The sequence below is a fragment of the Apodemus sylvaticus genome, chromosome 17 (assembly GCF_947179515.1).
Source record: "Apodemus sylvaticus chromosome 17, mApoSyl1.1, whole genome shotgun sequence".
NCBI lineage: Eukaryota > Metazoa > Chordata > Mammalia > Rodentia > Muridae > Apodemus > Apodemus sylvaticus.
Window position 1 is genome coordinate 12,560,520 of NC_067488.1, and position 22,789 is coordinate 12,583,308.

The 22,789-nt window shown below is 37.6% G+C and overlaps 1 protein-coding gene across 3 annotated transcripts; it reads left to right on the top strand.

The window, feature by feature from the left end:
• Positions 1–1,482: 1,482 nt before the first annotated feature.
• On the top strand, positions 1,483–21,646 carry Ebag9 (estrogen receptor binding site associated antigen 9). Of its 3 annotated transcripts, none has more exons than XM_052161111.1 (7): positions 1,483–1,700; positions 5,701–5,798; positions 8,712–8,790; positions 9,459–9,617; positions 10,748–10,855; positions 14,129–14,220; positions 20,923–21,646. In XM_052161111.1, the coding sequence occupies exons 2-7, from the start codon at positions 5,716–5,718 to the stop codon at positions 21,041–21,043; spliced, it is 642 nt and encodes a 213-aa protein (XP_052017071.1). In that variant the 5' UTR covers positions 1,483–1,700; positions 5,701–5,715; the 3' UTR covers positions 21,044–21,646. The 3 variants fall into 3 exon arrangements, with proteins under 3 accessions (XP_052017071.1, XP_052017069.1, XP_052017070.1); XM_052161109.1 differs by lacking the exon at positions 1,483–1,700 and adding an exon at positions 2,154–2,240; XM_052161110.1 differs by lacking the exon at positions 1,483–1,700 and adding an exon at positions 2,175–2,271.
• Positions 21,647–22,789: the final 1,143 nt, after the last annotated feature.

Here is a 22,789-nt window from a genome sequence, read left to right on the forward strand (position 1 = left end):
CTGAAAGCATTGCAAGCAGTAAGTTCACTTAAGAGGAAACCCTGATTAAATAATTCATGTTTACCTACAACCAGAGAAAGAATCCTAAATTTACTTTTTTCCTCATTGCAAGTAAGTTGCTGTCTTGGATTAGTGGTGCACACCAGTAATCTCAGAATACTGTAGACGCTGAGGCAAGAGAGGCTTAAGTTTCAGGATTGCAAAAACCTTTCTCAAAGAAAATGAAACACAATAAGTAGTAATAAAAATATGGAGCAGATTGTAGTGAAGAGAGTGGGGGCAGAATATTTCAGGTTAATTGGATAGACGAATCATGGTGAGAGAACAAGGGCGGCTGAAACTTTATAAAGGTATAGAAAGGAACGGCTAGCTGAGCAAGAATTTGAAAAAACCCTGCTTTCAGCGTTTAGATATATCATAAACACAAATATATGTACATACACATACTCCCTTACCAGCCACCTCCTAACAGTAGCTTCTTAAGGGCTCTTAGTCTAACAGAGCAATAAACTCCGATTTTTATAAGCATACAAGATAGAAAAAACATGAAAATAATGTGTGTGAACATATATACACATACACATATGTATAAATGTAGAAGTGAAACTGTCTAGAAGAACAAGGGTCTATGGGAGTTGGGAGGAAAAAGGAGGTAGGAGGGGGCATCTGTTCAAGTTACAATGTATCCTTCTATTTTATGGTTGTGAGCCTAGCCTTTAACGGCTGAGCCATCTCTCCAGCTCACAATGTATCCTTAAGTGAAAGTATTTTTATGGAACAAAGTTACATGTGCAATAAAACGTAAAACCAAAACGGCAATCAAACAGCAAAAAAAAAAAAAAAAAAAAAAAAAAAAAAAAAATATCCTATTGCAAGAAAGAACCACAAAAAAGATGACAAAAGCTTGGTAAAAAGGCTAGCCCCTGATGCAGGATATAAGGCAGGACTTTAGAGGAAACACCCGCCTTACTTTCAGTTAAAAACGGGACTAAGACATAAGCAGAGCAGGATAAATTCTGGAAGAGACATGTAAACATCTCAGGTGCTGCAGTAACTGGGATATTCTAGTCACACCCAAATCATTGAGACAGAGGAGCTTCTCCAATGTTTCACAATCCAGATGCAGCTTCGCCTTGGACCCATCTAGCAGACAGGTTTAAGGATGGACCAGAAGGAGACTTGGTCACAGGCGAGACACTCAATTACGAGGGAGGAAAGGAGAACAACTTGGCAGGAGCTCAATCGCTCCAGGACAAAAAACTCAACCAACACCACGTTACTAACAAAAGGCCAAAGCACTAGCACTGTCGCGACTAACCACGCCCCTATGCACTCATTGGCTTGAGTCTTGCACATCAATGACGTACCTATCCTCTATTGGGCCAGAAGTACGAGAGGCAGGGTGCGGAAGTGAGGGCCTGGAGACAGGGTCTGGGCGGGGGAAATAGGCGGGGCCAGGGCGGAGTTAGGGCGGGTCCGGGCGGTGTTTTCGGAGAAGGGGCGGCCATGGCGGCTGCGCGGCGGCAACGGCGGCTGCGACGGAGCGCGCGCCCGGCTTTGAATGAGCGGAGCTGGGACTGAGCTGGCTGAGCGCGAGCTCGGGGCAGACGGAGGCTGTGCGCGCGCGCCTGCCTCGTGAGCGCGCGTGGCCCGCGGCAGCTCGGAGCCTCCGCCGGGCGGGCGGGGAGGGGGAGGGGCAGGTGAGTGTGTGCGGCCTGCGCGCGCCCGCGAGGGGCTTTTTCTCTACCCACCCGCCTCCTGACCCGGGTCCGGCCTGCGGCTGCTGGCCGTGCTTCCCGGGCACCCTCTGGGTCGCCCCGTACTTCCTGCCCTCCCGCTTTCCTCTTCGGCCCTCTACCTCGACCTCCCACTCGCCGGGCCACCACTCAGGGGTACTGTTTCCGGGTCAGGGTGACCTGCGGGGAGAGCCCAGCGTGGCTGGGAACCGGCTCGTCCCTGTCCCCTCGCTATGCTGCGCTCACGCACTGGAGACCCGCCAGTGAGCCGCCGACCCGGAAAAGCCCCACGTCCAGTCTTCCCCAAGGGCAATGTGCCGCCTTCCTGCCCTCCGCCTCCGGGCCTCGCACCCCTCGGGGCCGATCTGCCCAACACCCAAACCCCAGCCCACCCGGCTCCCACCTTCAGCAGTGTAGAGCGCCTCACATGACGCCCGCCACCGGGCGTGGGATTGCGTAACCAGAAAGCTCGCGTGTGTGTTGTTTTGCTCATCTGTGCAGTGGGTATGATTTTTTTTCCATCAGCAAGTTCTAGGTGGGTAATCTGAAAGTGAAAATTATTTTAGTTATGAGGCTCTCTGTTGAGGCATTCAGAAGACCTTAGCCCAGCTCGGCTAACTTAACAGCCCCTGGGGCGTCAAAGTTGAAGGCCGGATGGTATAGAACGTTCGGCTTTTACCACCAGCTTTCCGAAACTGCACTTCTGTTTCGGCTTTCTTGCCCCAGGTGTTGACCCTTTCTTTTTGATGTTTGAGTTCAGGTAGATTTTTATTTGGGAGCTTTGTGATTTTTAACTTTAGCGACTTACAGACCTAATTTGAGTATATTCTGTGCTGTCGTAGGTCATAGGACTTTCAAGTATGGAAAGACTTAGACAGGTTTAGGGCAGCATTCGACGACTTGTTTAGTGAGTATCTCCTGGCTTGGCTTAATGGATTGTAGTTTAATTGATGTATACTGTAGGGTGTGAAAAAATTGACCGAGCACAAGGATAGATTGGCCACATCATGCGGGATTCTTCTTTATGCCTTCCTCCCACTTATAGGAAAATCTTTATTAGTTTTCACAACAGAGCTCTTATTCCTCTTGCTTAATTGGAGATGCCATTTCTTCAAAGTTATTCCTCTGACATAAAGTTTCTGCATTTTGTTAGCCATTTTAAGGAATTTTGTTTTTTTAATCCTAGGTTATTTCTATATTTCTAGAAAGCATTTTAAAGCACCCAAATTGCAAAGTAGCTCCAAATAAGTGTTTTCCTAATTGATAATCTATAGGCATTTTAGAAATCAGACTGTAGCAATATGTATAAAATTGAAATCATTTGAAACAGAATCTGTGGGGATAGCCTGGCCTTAGAATTCTCCCTCTTATACTCACTCCTGATTTAACCTGTTTAAGTTACGCAGGCCCTTTGTGGGCCTTACCTGTTAATGGAAATAGTGAACTATTGAACTAAATCCTGAACATGTTAAGGGCCCAAGGGATGTTAAGTTTTTAATCTTTAATTCAAGAAATATTTGAATTAAATATTTGAATTAAATGAGCACCTAAATGCTGTCATTGACTAAGATTTAGAGATAAAAAATAAGCCACACTGGTGGCGTCCTGTCCTTAAGGACTCTTTCCTTTGAATAAAAGCAAATGCAGAAAGAAATTCAAGACCTTCATTGAGTAGCAGAGAGTTTCTCAGTGCAGGGAAGCGTTTCCCTGTATCAGTGCAGCATGTGTTACATAGTTGGTGCTAATATATGCTCATTCTATTGAGCTGCAGCATTATGTACAAGTCCTGAATAAAATTTGTCTATAAATCCCTGTAACTGACAAAGTGTTGCTTTAATAGTTTGCTTACATTTCCCCCATTTTCGTGAAACTGCTTAGAATTGATACCTTCCATGATTACTAAGAATGTTCCTTGACTAGGTTTTCTTGGCCATTTCAGATGGGTTTGAATGCAAGCAGTTGTATGAGCTTTAGAACTTGTGCACTCTGCTGCTGTTACCTGAGTGGATGACATTAATATCTGTTTCATTAGAATTAAGTTTTGTGAATTCAGTTATCTACTGTTGAGATAGTGCTCATTCATAATAGATGGTAGTGAATTTTAGGTGTCATTAATTGCAGAAGCAGATTTATTACAGAGTTCAGATGCTGTTAGTTGCTATGGGGGCATTCACTTCTGTTATCAATAATCTCCCTTTCTAGTTAAACTTGAAATTTTATTTCTACTTTTTGTTGGAGCCATTCAAGGTGAGAGGTACTTACTGAGTAATGACAGTTAAGGACATTTGAGAAGGGAATAGCTGTAGCTGCCAAGGCTCTGAATGAAATATCACTCTCAGCCTGACATTAAACCCTCTGCACATTCCCAAAATATTAAATGTATTTGGTTTTTTGTCAAAAAATCTTGCTGGAGTATCTCTTTGGCTGTGTTTTCTTTCCCAGTGCTATATTACATGTGTCTATTAGCCACCTCTTATATTTTGTTTCTGAAAATTTATTATTTTTTAGCAATTTCCCTGATTTTTTTATTAGTATATATTTGTGTTACTGTACGAAATCTTGATTTTCATTATATTTCATTTCTCTAGATAATGTGATTAACTGACCTCCTCCCTCCCATAATGTCTCTTGTTCTTCTTCTGGTCCTTTTTTCTTCTTGTCAAACAGTACCCTATTTTCATGTATTGTATTAGAAATCTAGCTTTCACAAATGAGGAAAAAATACTATCTTTATCTTTCTGACTCTAGCTTATTCTGTCCAACACTCTCTGCCTCACACCTATGTAGCAGATGTGCAGTTTGGTCTTTGTGTGGGTCCTGAAAAACTGGAAGGGGGGGTGTATCCTTAAAGCTGTGGCCTGTACTTGGGATATCCCCAAAGCTATGGCCTGCACGTGGGATATGTTCTTCTAGCTGGGCTGCCTTGTCTGACCTCAGTAGCAGAGCATGAGTGTAGCCTGGAAGAGGCTTGATGTGCCAGGGTGGGGGAATAACCAGGGAGGTCCCCACCTGCTCAGAGAAGAAGGAAGGAAGGAGGATGGAGGAAGCATTGTGGGAGTGTTGACCGGGAACGGGCAGTGAGCAGGCTGTAAAGTGAATAAGTGAGAAAAAAAAGAGAGAGAAAGATAGTCTTGATATGCACAGAATACACGAGTATCGCCAAGGGAACCTTGTGCCATTGTAGCTTTATAGTCTGTGTTCCACTTTTAACTCTAGCTCTGTATTTCTTCAGAAGAAACTGCCAGTTAGTGACTACAGAGTGATTAAGGTCAGGGACCAGAACAGTTAGTATGTTTTGTTTTGTTTTGTTTTTAACTTTCTTGTTTTCTTTTCTTTCTTTTCTTGAACTTTTATATAATATATAAGCAATATATACAACAAAGCAAATAGTATTGTTACCTCTTAGGATGAGAATAGATCTCAGTTTCCTAATGTGCTTATATTTCCTCTCCCATCAGTACAGTTTATTACGACTCTTTACTGTTTAATTTTTAGCCTGCTTCATTTAGTTGAGAATACTGCGTTATGAACTATTTTTAAAAACTGGGAAGTTATTGTTGCCTGTGATTAGCCCTTTTTCCTCAGAGATGTGCTTAAGGACTTACTAAGTGCAGGCCCAGGCATTGGTGTTCCTTGAGCAGATCACCAGCTTTGCACATGTGAACTAGATGGGCTCTATCACTTCTTTGAACTGACTAGCCATGCTTTGAACATGTTGATTTTCCTTAGTTCAGTTTTTCAGAAACTCAGAATGAAGAAAATTCCTCCTTACAACTTAGTACTTTGAAAACTTACTTTCTTAAGTAGTTCATGTATATTAGAATTTACTGTTACAGTTTTAGAGAGCAGTATAAATACCAGATTTCTCTTAGTGCAAAGGTCTTTTCTGTTTAAATTAAAAAGAAGAAACCGCCTCAGGACTGTGTCTAACACGCTGTTTCTGTGTGGGTGTGCCTTCCCACAGGTTCTGGTTTTCACCATGGCCATCACTCAGTTTCGGTTATTTAAAGTTTGTACCTGCCTAGCAACAGTGTTCTCATTCCTGAAGAGATTAATATGCAGGTAAATGATTTCTGTTTGAACTGACCTATTTGTCTCACTGGTTTATATTCCTCTTAACTTCAGAAGACATGAAACCATTTTAAATTAGTTGTCCTGTTTATAATGGTCATTATTCTCTATGCTGTTTGAAAACAGTTTCTCAGAACTAAAAACAAAGTCAGTGGTTTTAATCTTTCAGATTTTTACACCTTCCATTTAAATATATGAAATGATTAGTTCTATAAGATTTCAGAAAGAAGCAGATTAATGTTAAGTATTACCACCACCACAGATGTTATATACTCTTTCTTTATTGGAATGTTTAAAAGTGGTTAGGCAAAGCATAGGTGTTCCTATGTATATTTCATAGGAATGCTACTTTTATAGTTATTTTCAAACCTCTCAACAGAGGGAGCTGGAGCAATGACAGTGCTTAAAAGCACTTGCTGCTATTGCAGAGACTCTGGGCTTGGCTCCTAGCATCCACAGGGCAGCTCCAGGAGAGCCACTTCCCTCTTCTGGCCTCTGCAGGAAGCAGGTGTGCACGTGGTGCACTGGCATTTAGGGGGAGATACACAGACACAGAAAATAAAAATGTATTTTAAAAACTTTAAACAGAGAAACTGTAAGTAAAATTAACTTTTGTGTGTGTGTGTTCATTGACCAGAATAAATTATTTGGCTTCATTTGGTTATCCTTAGATCCCAACTCCTCTGTCTTACCACATGGCCATACCCTAGCTATGGCTTCTTACCTGCTGAGGTGCCTCAGGACTCATCACGAAATCTAGAAGTGTGGCCTTTTAACCATCTGCAGCAGAGCTGCAGAGGCCAGCAGCTGTGGAGCACTGATGAAATCCTATTTCAGGGAGTTCATATCTGCAGCAGTAGGGCCTACGGCATTTTTTAAAAAACATCTTTGCAAAGCTAGGTTCTTAGGTTGTAATTTAAAGTAATTATGTCGCAAAAATTAATTCTGAACAGAAAATGAGGGTGGTGGTATTCAGTCTAATTTCAAGAGTTGAGAAGCTATGCAGTGTCCAAAACACACACATATTTTAGCTGTATTTTACTCCAAATTTCTGCCTTGTAAATTTGTTGTCCTTGTTGTTGTTTAATGTATTGAAAATGGCTGTTGCTATGGTTTTCAGGCTGATCTCTGCATTCCTGTGGAGTGTAGGCTGCCCTCAAAGTTGCAATTCTTCGTCCTCAGCTCTCTGAATGAAATTAGAGGCGGGAAAAGATACATGTGTATTCAGATTTTAAATCAGCTACTAAGCTGCTAAGAACTCGGGATATGCATAACTACTAAACTGTTTGGGCCTGGCAGCTTGATCTCGTGGAGTGACTTTAATTTGCGCATTTGGAAGGCAGAGACAAGTGAATTTCTTGGACATATCCATCCAGAACTATATAAAGAGACCCTGCCTACAAAAACAAAAACAAAAACAAAACAAAACAAAACAAAAAAACAGAAAAAAAGAGGCTTTTATCAATCTGTGGAACTATTAGACTGTTAGATATTTTATTTGACCTAAATATTCCCAGAAGAACTTGGTGATACATTTAAGATAAGGTGTAAGTGAGGGTGTAAATGGTAATCAGCTATGCTTTCAGTGGGTAACTTTAGAAGTTACATATACTAGGGTGATCCTATCTAGAGCTTAGCGAGCTGATGGAATGAAGTGGGGTACAAGTGACCTTTGGTAGAAGTCAAGAGATATGGAAAAAAATGGTGGCATTGACTGTTGAAATTGCCCTTGGTGATAGGATTATATTGTGAAATATAAAAACTGATGAAAAATGCTCAAGTCAGAATGAAGAAGAAATCAGACATTTCCTAGGGGAAATAGGATGGGGGTGAGTAGTACTATCAGAGTGGTGACCGACATTGCTAAGGACAGTCGCGGAGCATGTGTTTGTCTTCATGTTTTTGAGACCTTGTTGTCACTGAGTTCTTTGACAGTATCAATATGTTTAGGATGGACTGTATATACATGTGAAAAGAAAACAAATTTATTACGATAAACTTAGGTGTCAAAACTAACTTGGATTATGTGTTGTAATATATAAAGAGACCCTGTAATATAAAGACAGGGTCTTTATAAGAGACCTGTAAGAGACCCCCATACTTTTGTATGGTTTTTTTTTAATCATTTAACTGAATAAAATACAACTTCTGAATTTGTCATTAATACAACTCCTTCAGCAAGTAGCTTAAAGGGAATGAGTTTCAGATGACTGATTTTTAATAGCTACTGTGTTTTAATGTTTGGCTATGTAGCCAATGTTGTTTAAGTATGTCTCTTATTTAAATCCTTAGAGAACCTTAGAAATGTAAGTGTGTATATCCAGTTTACAGCTAAGAACATTGTAGCTAAGGAATTGGGTAATTCTAACTAGACTCAGTAAAGTAACTTTGAGAACCAGGGTTACATAGATTGCAAAGTCCATGTTAACAACTGTGGTATATTATATCCTGATTAGTACTTTCCTACACATCCTTGAAATCAGTTAGTTTAGTTTGGATAATTGACTTTCAAACTTTTAAATAGTTGAATAGTTAATTTTCCAGGAAACTCTTAAAACACACACCACCCTCCCTGGTTAAAGTAGCCTAGAGCTTTACCCACAGCTCACTCGGGCCAAGCTTTCCAACAAGCTTGCTTTGTGTTCGGCTTTTAATTCGTCCTGAGTCCTGTAATTTTGCATGTAATTCTGAATCCTCACCAAATAGCCATTACATTGCACAAGATTTTGGAAACCTTGACAAAGTTGCTGGGCTATGCTTTATCATCATAGCTTTCTGAGCAGTTATTATTTAAAACAATAATTACAAAAGTAAAAAGTTCCATCTTCTGAGTAAATTACTGTCTAAATGCTTTTTACTCTTGCTTGTTTTGGTGATTCTTGAAATATATGCTCTTTCTTTCAGATCTGGCAGAGGAAGGAAATTAAGTGGAGATCAAATAACTTTGCCCACCACAGTTGATTATTCATCTGTCCCTAAGCAGGTAGTCCTGTACTCCCGAACATGGCTTTTCAAACTAGACTACGACAAAATAATTTGGTGGTCAGGATTCTCATTGATTTTTCTTACTGTTTGTTCTATATCTTTTACTTGATCATATTCATGTATATATGTGTGTATTTATATGCATATATATGCATATATATGATCCTTTATATATAATAATAATTATAATATAATATAACAATATTTTAAGCATTTAGCTATGGTCCTACATTTATATCATCTTGGGGTTGGCATTTTGTAATTAACTTTCCATATGAATTGATATTCATGGATTCCTTATACACTGAAAATTCTGGCTTATTTTTTTGGACATTTAGGTATTATGTTTTGAGACTTTTACTTCAGTCTTGTGGAGAATGTTGTTTTTTTTTCTTTTTTCTTTCTTTTCTTTTCTTTTTATTTTAGTCGGGTAATTAGTTTGGTTAGGCATAAGTGGAAAGTTCCAGTCCACTCTGTATGGGCTGTATATATAATGCTAGTTTAGTTTTTAAAAGCATTTGCTTGACAAAGTTTTGGTATGTAGCTGAATCACATATATGCCTATAGTTGAAACGTTTGAAAGTTCGAAAGCCTGTTTCTCTAATTAACACTGCAGTGAGCATTAGGTTGTCATTTTGTGGCTGACAATTCGCTCATCATATGTAGACAGACGTGGAGGAATGGACTTCCTGGGATGAAGATGCACCCACAAGTGTAAAGATTGAGGGAGGGAATGGGAATGTGGCAACGCAGCAGAACTCTTTGGAACAACTGGAACCTGACTATTTCAAGGACATGACACCAACAATTCGGAAAACTCAGAAAGTATGTTGAAGATTTGTGCTTTGGAGATTAAAATGCTTCACTCTGTTTTCAGTTGACAATGAGATCACTTAGAGATATTGGAAAGAGCACAATGACTATGTTCCTGTCTTTTTATCAAGATACTGTATGTGCTTAAGATAGAAGAATATTGAAGGGCTTATAACAAAATATGACTGACTTTGTCTTATCACTAGCTAATTTTGCTTCCCAGAAGCAGCCATTCAGTAACTTTCTGCTTGGACTCCTTTGACTTGTTTGTATATTACATATCGCTGTTGCTTGATACCACTTATACATATAGTTCATTCACATTATAAGAGTTAATTCGCTTCATTTCCTTCTAATACTCTAATGTTATTGTTTTAACTCTCTTACTTCAGCAAATTATCCTGAGCATTACATTAGTTATTCAAACACAGAAAACATGCTATGCATGTTTGTATATTCATGTCTATATAGATACACATATTTTGTATTACATGAAAATATTATTTATTCCACACGCCTAATGTATTTCCTTGGCACCTTTTTCTTAGTTTCATCTACATATATTTCATTCTTGTTAAAACTGTGTTGTTCAAATATATCAGTACTGAAAAGGAAAGGAACTCATAAGTTTCTCAGTTGATGTATATGTTATATTATGAAAATATATTTCTGGAATTTAATATATGGTGTCTTATTACATTACTTTAGGTTGTTGGTAGTTTTTGCAAAATTTACAATATATTAAGTAAATGTATTTTAATACTGTTAGCCAGAAAGACTTATGAATTTATAGATAAATCCTACAACTTAAAGAAGCTGGATATACACTTCTGATGGGATATATTATCCATGCTATATTATTTAGTTTAGTAACTAAAAGTGCCTGTTTTTTTTTTTTTTTTTTTAGTATGTACCATTTTACACAGAAAATTCTGACAGAGACAGAAAGGTGATGCTATTTAGAAATTAGAATTTGGAGGATTTATGTTACAATTGCATGGGAAGTTTTGTGAATTCTTAGCTACATTGTATGTTTTAAAGCAGAAAGCACAATTTAAGCCATTACGAAATACCTCAATCAATTATTTTCATGTAGTTTTGTGTAAAATATCCTTATAGTCCTATTGTAATTTATCTTTCAGATTGTCATTAAGAAGAGAGAGCCATTGAATTTTGGTGTTCCAGATGGTAGCACAGGTTTTTCCAGTAGATTGGCAGCTACACAAGATATGCCTTTTATTCATCAATCTGTAAGTGTGTTAATGAGATCTAGAAAAAGATTTGATCTTTTTATTTTTTAAGAAGAGAAAAAGGAACATATTTAAAAGTTCATGAGAAGTTGATCTGTAGCTTTACCAACCTAACATCTTAAAAGATTAAGAACTATGTTGGGCACTTACCATCAGGGTACCATTACACACAGACAAGGGAGAGACAAAAAGTTAATGATATTTAGAAATTAGAATTTCGAGGATTTACCCCCAAAGTGATAAAGGTAAGTTTTGACTTATAAATTGATTTCATCAAAGAGTAAGCTTGTGTTTAAAGTATGATGTAATTTAAGATGAATTAGACTTAAGTGAATTATAAAGGCAAAAGTGGTCAGAACAGAAAGCTAGGGTTCCCAGCACCAAGGGAACATTATATATCAGAATGAGTCAGGAAGCTTAGTCAACAAAAAATGAAAAAAAAAAAAAAAAACTCCCACAATTATCCAGATACCTCCATAGGCCTCTGCAAGCTTTGAGTAACTGATTACACCAGCTAACAATTATAAACTCTAAATAAAATGGGTTAATTTCTGTCTAACACTCCAAGGGTGATTGAACTTGGCCATTCTATGTCAGGATTTCTAGTGAGTTTTTTATAAACAGTCACTGCATTGAAATTGTAGTCAGTGGCAGACTTGACGGTTCAGTAGGACTGATATGCTCACCTTCAAAGGTTGGCATGAAATCTTTGTTTCTTACCATGTACTCATGTATCGGGCTGCTTGGATTTCCTTGTGGCAGTACCAGGGTGTGGGAAGAGGAAGGGATTGACTGTAGTGACGAGACAGCATTAAATTATTATAACACAATTAGAAAAATAACACTTACATGGTGCTATAAATATCAACATTATAGAAATTCTACTTTCATATCTTTGTTTTTAAAAATGACCTATATATTTTACTAGGTCCCGTGGAGAGCTTAGATGAGGGATTATTCACAGTGGCAATTATGAGTGGCTACATTACTGAAGAAAATGTCTCTCCCCCAGTAACCATTAACCACTGCCTATAGGTTTTCAGTGTAGATTGTTTTTCAAATTTAATATTCTACTTTTGTCCTGAAGTTTATTATTTGTATTGTGTAAATCCTTTATCCTATGAATATCAACTTTTTTGTGTCGTCTTTTATTCTTTTTCACTTTGTTCTTGGCTTAGTTTGGACATTTTTTGATGTATTTAGTGTGTGTGTGTGTGTGTGTGTGTGTGTGTACATACATAAGCACATATATGTAGAGGTGAAATAAATGCTGAGCATTGTTGCTGTGACTTTAAGAATGAGTCTATCTCTGAACCTAGAACTCAACAGTTAGCTGGACTGGCTGGCCTGTGAACCTCAGACCTCGATGTCTCACTTGGTAGCCACTGGGATTATGTGCCGCCATGCCCAGTGTTGTGCCTAGATGCTGCAGTTCCAAACTCAAGCACAGCAAGCACTTTATATACTGAAGCTACTTCCCCAGCTGCAGATGTAGTTAGTTTTCCTGTATGCGTACCTACCTATCTTGTCTTTGGTTTGTTCTTTTATCCGTAGAAGGCCACTTTTTACTAAAGAAATTACTGTATTTAATGGTGTGTGTGTGTGTGTGTGTGTGTGTGTGTGTGTATTTGCTTGTTTTTGTATTGTGGAAAAATATGTACATGTAATCCCTGTGTGTATATATAATCTTAAATTTTTAATGTCTTATGTCAAACTTTAGTAGAGAAATGAGTAAGTATTATAAGTGGAAGATTGCCAACAAGAAACACAGAGCCTAATAAAATCTAGTGGATTTTTTTCTCTTCTTTAGAAATTCAGTTAAAAATACAGTACCATTTTCATGAATTTTGCCTAGTTTATTATATCTGTATAGGATGAAAACAGAACGCGCCATTGAGAATACCCTTACATTTCATGTACTTAACTGGAGCACGCAGTGCTGCTTTTACACTTACCCCAGCACAGACTACCCCAGTCAGACACTGGCATTAATTCTGGGATCGATCCCTATTCTTTCCCTCCTTTTTGCTCCTATTCCTCATACTGAAGAGAGACAAAAACAAACAAATAAGAAAGGATTTATTCTTGTTTAGTCCAAACTAAATAAGTGAAAACTAAAATTAAATAGGAAACAGCATTCTGTAAAACATATGATGTGAAGAAAGCTGGTCTACATCAGCACACACAGTCTCTCTCTTCCTTCCCACCTCTCTCTGTTTCTCCCTCTCCCTCTCTCTCTGTCCCTCTCCCCCTCTCTCTTCTGTTTCTCCACTCTCCGTGTCTGTGTGCACAAATGTGTGTGTGTGTGTGTGTGTGTGTTAATGAATTTTAGTTGGGATTGCTTATAAGAGCATGGGTAATTTGCCCAGTGCTTGCACCATTGAAAAATATATCTTTCTGCCCCACTCCCACCTGGCTATCATTAGCTGCCTGTAGGTCCCTAGGAATTGAAGAGGCCACATAAGTGGCTTCCAATGTTGGAGGACTATTAATCATATATAAATCTTTCTTGTGCAGCTAATCATAGCTGCTGTGAGTTCTCCAGGACAGTTGGTGTGCCATTCTGGGAAGACTGCATTCCACCGTACTTGAACCTTTCCTCACTGTCTGTTATATCTGCCCCATTCATGGTGTTTTCTGAGCCTTGGTGGTAGAGGCAGGAGGTATTGAAAAGATTTCCTCTCAGTGTTAGGCAATTCCGCACTCACTGATTGTGGTCATTTTGACCACTTAGAAGTCTACAGTAACCACAGCCAATTGGAAAGAGCTTCTCTGACCAAAGCTGACAGCAGCACCAAATTATAGGCATAGCCATAAATCTTTAAAAGGTAATTTAATGAGCAGAGCATGTCTGTTTAGGAAAACAGCAGCAGTAACTGTTTTCTACTAGTGACTATGCCCTCCCTAGCCATGGACATTTGATCAGGTTTACTGTACCAGGCATGCATTCTCTGTTGTGACGTCAACCTCAAATCCAGTCAGTTGGTTGGCACAGAATGCATGCCACTATTGCATGTTACACAGAACCTTCTTATCCCTTGGGAAAGTCACACATTATGGCCTTGTTATGAAACTTGCAGTTCTAGGCTAGATGAGAGGCCTTTGTGCCCTATGTAGGGATCAGTATGGAAGTTAGGGAACCAGAGGAGGGGAGCAGGTGCTTCTGAGTTAGATATTTAAAGTTCCTCCTTTTTTGGTAGTTTTGGGTTTGAACTGCTATATAGAAAAATGATGGCTCTTTACTATCTTAATTTTTCTTTATTTTTAATGTAGTCAGAATTAGGTGACTTAGATACATGGCAAGAAAATACCAATGCATGGGAAGAGGAAGAAGACGCAGCCTGGCAAGCAGAAGAAGTGCTGAGGTATTTGAACGATTTTATCGTATTACACACCTGTGTAGAAAACCTAGAAAGTCTACTCTGCCACATACCTTGTCTGTCTCCATATACCTATACGGACCTTATTGAACTCTTCTTATTAAACTTGCTTAGACTTTCAGATTTTATATCTTGTTATATGATACTATGAATTTAAAATATTGTTTGAACCAAATGATAATCTTTTTTTGAAGATTTATTCACTTATTTTATGTATGAGTACACTATAGCTGTCTTTAGACACACCCGAACAGGGAATTGGATCCCATTAGATATGGTTGTGAGCCACCATGTGGTTCCTGAGAACTGAACTCAGAACCTCTGGAAGAACAGTTAGTGATTAACCGCTGAGCCTTCATTCCAGCCCAAGGATAATAATCTTAATGGCAAAACTTCTTTGTGTACACATGCTACATGGTAGTCATAATATTCTACTGTGAAATGTGAGCTACAATTATGTCCAATTCTAGATTAGGACTTGTAATTTTGTTTTTATTGTTTCACAATTTAAAATAGTGTCAGAATTTCGCATCTGAATGAATGTAGCTAATGAAAGCACCCTTAATCTCTACATGTATCTTAATTTTAGTGTCTACGAAAGTCCCATAAAACAGGTTGATCACACTATCAGCCCACTGTACAGAAAAGTAAATATTATTCTGTAGTTTTAAAGCCCATGCTTGTTGGATATTCATTTTATGTATATATGAGTAGTAAACTTAGTTCTTGCATTTTGTGTTTGGTTAAAAAAGGAAAGGAAGAATGATTGAGAAGCAGAAGTGGGGCTTGTCTCTGATGCAAACTCACATGTGACTCTTGTGCAGCCTGTTAAACATTTAGGTCATACAGCAAGGGCCTGGGAGGTAGCCTGGTGGCTAAGAGCACTTCCCCCTAGAAGACCGAGGCTCTGTTCCCAGGAGCCGTATCAGCTCCAGGGGATCCGAAGTCCCCTTCTGGCCCCTGTAGGCACTTGTACACACACGATACACATAAAACAAAATGGGAAAAACTAGCAAAATACAGTGATAGAAATTTATTTTAAAATTATTACTGGTTTTGCCCTATGCTTAAAAAATGAATTATCTTTTCTTAGCTATCTTAATAATTGAACTGATTTTAATTTTTTTTTCCTTGTCTTCTCTTTGATGGCAGATTTATAAAAACCTTGAATAGCCAGCAGAGGGTGCAGTTAAATACGTAGAACTTTTATCTTTTTCTTTTAAATCTTGTTTTTAGCATCTCTTTTTTTTTCTTAAACAGGAGGGGGATCATGGTTTTAAGATGAAGTGATAAGAGGTTTTCACATTTAGCCTCCTTTTGCTCAGTGAAACTGTCTTTAATAAAGGGTATTTTCAAAATTGTGAACTAAATAACCCTGTTGCAGGGATCACTAAAAAATGACATTTTTATTCTGATTTTTAAAAATAAATAATTGGTCCAAACTCTGTTTTAGAAAATTTGGAGGACTGTAATTATTAATTTTATAAAATGCAAGGGTAAAGTAAAGAGCTGTTTATCTAATAATCTTAATGATAGTATTATGGAAGTTTTAGCTGTGAGCAGAGCATATTAATGTTACTCTCAAACCTTCCCTTTTCCATCCTGTCTCTTGTTACCTTAATAAAACAAAAATAAAAATGGTATTTTATGACAGTTTAAATGAGATTATTAATTAATAATAGACAAGCTTCCATAATAATATAAAAGTATATAATAATATACTCTATACTCTAGGTTTATGATCAGTCAAAAGAGTATGATTCTAGTGCTGAAGCAATTCCAGACTTAAATCTGAATGGGCAAAATACATTTTTGTCTTCAGTAATCCCTAAATTGTTTCTTGTGCCTGGAACATTTATTTTTGCTAATTTCATTTCAGATAGGGACCAGGTCCAAGTTTACCTTTTTATAACCTATTTATTACGTTATAATTATTTTCTTCCTATATTTTAAATGTTTCAGGCTTCATTTTTAGTAAAAATTTTCAGATTTCCTTATACTTGAGCATAACTAGTATAAAGTGGGTTTTTTTTTTTTTTTTCATTTCTTTTAAACTTGGTTAATTAATGGTGAAAGTTAGAGTTTTCCACAAAGAAACTGTTCTCCTTTGTAGGATTTTGGTCATTTGTAACTCCACCTCCTGGCATTTGTAACTGTTACTGAAACCCAGTTGTATACACATGCATATGCATATTTGTGTATATAATTATGCATCAGCATCACTTTAATGAATTTGAAGTTGAACATATGCTCCTTTAGGTGCCCCAGCCTGGATTGTTCTGTATCGATCTAGATGTTGCCTGTTCCTGCTCAGAGCTGACCATGCCTCTCCCTCAACCTTACCTACTTCTTGAGTTACTTTTTCTCCCCCAGTTTGGTGCTCTCTCCTCTCTCCTATGTCATCATTCCAGTCCCAGTCTCCTAGACAAGCCAATTCGTAAAGATAGAGTGTTTTTTCTTATTTCCAGTCTATGGAGATATGTTAGGCTAAGAACCAGACAGAGTGTGAAATTGATAAATACCTACTAGTAAGCTTTATGGAGCTGCTCAGATGATACTCTTTAAATTTCTTGGTTCTGAGTAGAAGATACGTCTGAAATTCCACTTTTTTTGTAGTATGTTCTTAATAGCCTTTACTTGATTAAAAAAATCTATTATAATAACAGGATAATTAATTCTAATATCAAACTTTTTGGATAATTTTCCCCTGACATACACAAATGCTGAGGCTGAATTGAAGTAGAGAGCTTTGTGGAAATAATATGAACAAAAGATTTGGGCTTCTACTCCCTGTGTATATTAATACTATGACTGGACAAATGTCTTAGCTTTGTACCTCATTTTTCTGATTTGTACAAAAAAAAATAGTATTTCTGCTTTATAAACTCATCTATCTTCTAAGAATAAAAAGAAATACTCCTTTCAAGAAATCCTTAATTTTCAGGGAAATGAGAAAGTTAAGACATTAAACATTTATTTCTTGACTTTTTTAAAAATTAAACTAATAAAATTTATTTTAAAATATACAAATCAGTATTGACATTTTTTAAGGCAAATAATTTATAAGAGTGAAATGCCTCTTAAGTATACATGATACCTTCTGAAGCTAAAGTAATATCACTCAACCAGTTTTTAAAATCTATTTTTGGAACATGAAACATGATAGAAGTACAACGAATCTTTTATGAAGTCCTCTTTGAAAGGAAATTATGACAGGTTCCTGATTAGACAGAAAATGTTCCATCTCCAAAGGAAAATATGCAGCATAACTGTGGCTTCATACATTGAATTGGGTGGTGTTCCTTCTGTTTCTATTTTGTGGAATAGTTTGAAGAGTATTGGTCTTCTTTGAAGATCTGCTAGAATTCTGCACTAATCCCATCTGGTCCTGGACTTGTTTTGGTTGGGAGACTTTTAATGACTGCTTCTGTTTCCTTAGGGGTTATGGGACTTAGTCAGGGTTTCTATTCCTGCAAAAACATCATGACCAAGAAGCAAGGGTTTATTCAGCTTACACTGTGGATCACCAAAGGAAGTCAGGACTGGAACTCAAGCAGGTCAGGAAGCAGGAGCTGATGCAGAGGCCATGGGGGGTTGGGGAGTATGTTACTTACTGGCTTGCTTCCCCTGACTTGCTCAGCCAGCTCTCTATAGGATCCAAGACTACCAGCCCAGGGGTGGCACCACCCACAATGGGCCCTCCCCCCTTGATCACTAATTGAGAAAATGCCCCACAGCTGGATCTCATGAAGGCACTTCCCCAACTGAAGCTCCTTTCCTCTGTGATAACTCCAGCCTGTGTCAAGTTGACACACAAAACCAGCCAGTACAGGGACTGTTTAGATGGTTTATCTGATCCTGATACTTTGGCAACTGCTTTCTGTCTAGAAACTTGTGCATTTCATCCAGATTTTCCAGTTTTATTGAATATAGACTTTTATAGTAGGATCTGATGAGCTTTTTGAATTTCCTCATTTTCTGTTGTTATATCTCCCTTTTCATTTCTGATTTTGTTAATTTGGATACTGTCTCTGTGCCCTCTGGTTAGTCTGGATAAGGGTCTGTCTTGTTGGTCTTCTCAAAGAACCAGCTCCTGGTTTTATTGATTCTTTGTATAGTCCTTTTTATTTCTACTTGGTTGATTTCAGCCCTGAGTTTGATTATTTCCTGACATCTACTTCTGATGGGTGTATTTGTTTCTTGTTGTTCTAGAACTTTCAGATATGCTGTCAAACTGCTAGTGTAAGCTCTCTCTAGTTTTTCTTTGGAAGCACTCAGAGCTATGAGTTTTCCTCTTAGCTCTGCTTTCATTGTGTCCCATAAGATTAGGTATGTTGTGCCTTCATTTTCATTACATTCTAAAGTCTTTAATTTATTTCTTCCTTGACCAACTTATTGAGTGGGGTGTTGTTCCTCTTCCATGTATGTGTGGGCTTTCAGTTGTTTTTGTTGCTATTGAAGACCAGCCTTAGTCTGTGGTGATCAGATAGGATGCATGGGATTAATTCGATGCTTTTGTATCTGTTGAGGTGTGTTTCCTGACCAACTGTATGGTTAGTATTGGAGAAGGTACCATGAGCTGCTGAGAAGAAGGTATATTCTTTTGATTTAAGATAAAATGTTCTATAGATACCTGTTAAATCCATTTGCTTCATAACTTTTGTTAGTTTCACTGTGTCTCTGATTAGATTGCATTGTCCATTGAAAAGTAGGGTATTAAAGTCTTCCACTATTATTGTCTGAGGTACAATGTGTGTTTTGAGCTTTGGTAAAGTTTCTTTTATGAATATGGATACCCTTGCATTTGGAGCATAGATATTCAGAATTGAGAGTTGTTCTTGGTGTATTTTTCCTTTGATGAGTATGAAGTATTCTTCCTTATCCTTTTTGATAACTTTTGATTGAAAGCTGATTTTATTCGATGTTAGAATGGCTAATCCAGCTTATTTCTTGGGCCCATTTGCTTGGAAAATTGTTTTCCAGACCTTTACTCTGAAGTAGACAGGTACATTTCCTGTATGCAGCAAAATGTTGGGTCTTGTTTATGAACCCAGTCTGTTAGTCTATGTCTTTTTATTGAGGAATTGCGTCCCTTATATTAAGAGATATAAAGGAATAGTGATTGTTGCTTCCTTTCATTTTTGATGTTATTTCTATGTTAGTGTGGCTATCTTCTTTTGGGTTTGTTCAAAGATTACTTTCTTGTTTTTCCTAGAGTGTCGTTTCCCTCCTTGTGTTGGCGTTTTCCATCTATTATCCTTTGTGTAAATTTGGTTTTGTCGTGGAATATCTTGGTTTCTCCATCTATAGTAATTGAGAGTTTTGCTGGATATAGTAGCCTGGGCTGGCATTTGTGTTCTCTTAGGGTCTGTAAACCATCTGCCCAGGATCTTCTAGCTTTCATAGTCTCTGGGGAGAAGTCTGGTGTAATTCTGATAGGTCTCCCTTTACATGTTACTTGACCTTTTTCACTTACTGCTTTTAATGTTCTTTCTTTGTTTTGTGCATTTGGTGTTTTGACTACCATGTAACAGGAGAAATTTCTTTTCTGGTCCAATCTATTTGGAATTCTGTAGGTTTCTTGTAAATTTATGGGCATGCCTTTCTTTAGGTTAGGAAGTTTTCTTCTATAATTTTGTTGAAGACATTTACTGGGCCTTTAAGTTGAGAATCTTCACTCTCTTCTATACCTATTATCCGTAGGTTTGGTCTTCTCATTGTGTCCTGAATTTCCTGGATCTCTTGGGTTAAGAGCTTTTTGCATTCGGCATTTTCTTTGACTGTTGAGTCAATGTTTTCTATGGTGTCTTCTGCACCTGAGATTCTCTCTTCCATCTCTTGTATTCTGTGGGTGATGCTTGCATCTATGACTCCTGATCTCTTTCCTAAGTTTTCTCTCTCCAAGGTTGTCTCCCTTTGTGATTTCTTTATTGTTTCTATTTCCATTTTTAGATTCTTGATGGTTTTGTTTTATTCTTTCACCTGTTTGGTGGTGTTTTCCTGTAATTCTTTAAGGGATTTTTGTGTTTCTTCTTTAAGGGCTTCTACCTGTTTACCTGTGTTTTCCTGTGGTTCTTTAAGGGAGTTATTTATGTCCTTCTTATAGCCCTCTATCATCATCATGAGATGTGATTTTAAATCAGCTTTTCTGGTGTGTTGGGGTATCCAGGGCTCACTGTGGTGGGAGAACTGGGTTCTGATAATGCCAAGTAGCCTTAGTTTCTGATGCTTATTTTCTTGCTGTTGCCTCTCAACATCTGGTTATCTCTGGTGTTAGCTGGTCTTGCTGTCTCCTTCCTGCAAGCCTGTGTATCAGTACTCCTGGGAGACCAGCTCTCTCTGTGAGGAATTTGTGTATGGAAAGCTGTGGTACAGGGTCACCTCCGGGGTACAGACAGAAGGATCCTGTCCCTGGCTGTTCCTTGATTCCTGTGTCCTGATGGTTCTGGGCTGGTCCCTCTTGGGCCAGGAATTTGAGAAGTGGTGGCATTACTTGTACTGATAGGTATGTCAGCACTCTTGGGAGACAAGCTCTTTCCCAGTGGTATTTGGGTAAGGAGCACAGGATCAGCTCTGTGTGAAGATGGAAACCGGAAGGGCTATTCCTTGATTTTTAAGAAGGCACCCTTCCTATAATTCATCTGTAGTATTTTATAAAAGTAAAGATATGTATGTCTTTCTTTTTAGGCAGCAAAAAATTGCAGACAGAGAGAAGAGAGCAGCAGAACAACAAAGGAAAAAAATGGAGAAGGAAGCACAACGCCTGATGAAGAAGGAGCAAAACAAAATCGGTGTGAAGCTTTCCTAACACACGCTTTGTCGTGTTGTGTGCCAGGAGGAGAAGTCTGGGCCCACAGCCTCCACACAAGCATTTGTATGGACTGGACAGTATCTTCAGAATACAGACACTCTGCTTGATCTTAATGTGTTTATTGAGCTATCCAGGACACCAGGATTCTCCCATAATACCTTGAACTATTAGTAATCAAGACTCAAAACACAAAAATAATGAGACAATTATTTTCTTCAATGTGTTCCAAATATAAGACAATTGTTTGCTGTAGAGAAGTTATTTCAAGAGGAATATACCTGACAAGTACCTCTCAAGCTAGTGTTCCTAGCTGAATAAATGGGTGTAAATAATTTTATGTTGGAAAATACTCTGCTATTATGCTTTTGTCCATTGTGCATAATTATAAAATGCTTTTAATAATCTTTTGTTTCCATGATCATTTGATATAAATTAGACAAAATGTAGGTTGGGCTTTATATACCCTTAATTTTGTTTTCAGGTACTGTTGACATACATTTTCTATAATTTGAACTGGCATTGTTTGGTACAACATTAAGGAATATGATAATTTGGGTTTTTAAGAAAATAACATTAAATGCAATAATTTTATTTATCAAATACTTTGCATATCCTTATTTTAAACAGTATTATAATGTTATAAAGAGCTGTAATTTATTGCATGTATAAATGTTGAAAATCAGCTGCAATGACAACGACATGTGACAAGAACTAGGATTAGTAGCTTTTCCCTTTCATTACAGATGTCAAGATGTTGACAGTGTTCATTCTTAAAAGCCATTTTCAAATGCAGAAAGCCTTCAATTTTAATTGATTTTTTTTAAAGTGATTCTTGAAGAGGTCTCTGTTTTGTTTTGGTTTGTTTTTGGTTTGTTTTTAATCTTAACATAATATAATGCAGGGTACCTTTTCTTTCAGCTAGATGACATTACTGATTTATTACAAACCAAGATATAAATATTTTTGTTTGTGATATTGGTTGATTTGTTTAAAAAAATAATTGCATATTGTATTTTATGGGAAAAAACACATCTCACAGTTTAAAATACATTAAATTTTTTCCACCATTGAAACATAACTGACCTGATTTTCTGTGGCTTTGGAATTTTTAAGAATGTTTTCTTTTCTTCAGAGTTATTGCCTAGGATTAACATTTTGTGAGACTTTAAAATGTCATGGAAAATGTATAGGCCACACATAATATATTTGAATTAAGGCAATACTCCATAGCAAAATCAGTAACTTTGCAGTAATACTTTTAAAAATTTAGCTTATACTTTCAGACTAAGTTGGCTTTTTTTTTTTTTTTGTCTTTGAAACTGGAGTATTTTCAGCAATTAGTTTTTTCTGGTTAGTTATTACATCAACAGAAACAATTACTGTATTTATTACTCACTGAAGCTGCTTTGACAACTTGAAATTATTTTCTTTTTTTTTCTATTGATATATTTTTTATTTACATTTCAAATGATTTCCCCTTATCTGGGTTCCCACTCCCTGAAAGTCCCAGAAGCCCTCTTCCCTCCCCCTGTTCCTCCATCTACCTCTAATAAGTTGGATTTAACTGTGATAGTAGTTTTTAAGTACCAGACCACATTGTCAGTGACTATGTTTATTATTTATTATGAATACAATGTTCTCACTGCATGTACACCTGCAGGCCAGAAGAGGGCACCAGATCTCATTACAGATGACTGTGAGCCACCATGTAGTTGCTGGGATTTGAACTCAGGACCTCTAGAA

Coding starts and splice junctions, on each gene's coding strand:
- Ebag9 (XM_052161111.1), top strand. CDS start 5,716: ATGGCCATCACTCAGTTTCGGTTATTTAAAGTTTGTACCTGCCTAGCA. Junction 5,799..8,711: donor CTGAAGAGATTAATATGCAG/GTAAATGATTTC, acceptor TCTTTCTTTCAG/ATCTGGCAGAGGAAGGAAAT. Junction 8,791..9,458: donor ATTCATCTGTCCCTAAGCAG/GTAGTCCTGTAC, acceptor CATCATATGTAG/ACAGACGTGGAGGAATGGAC.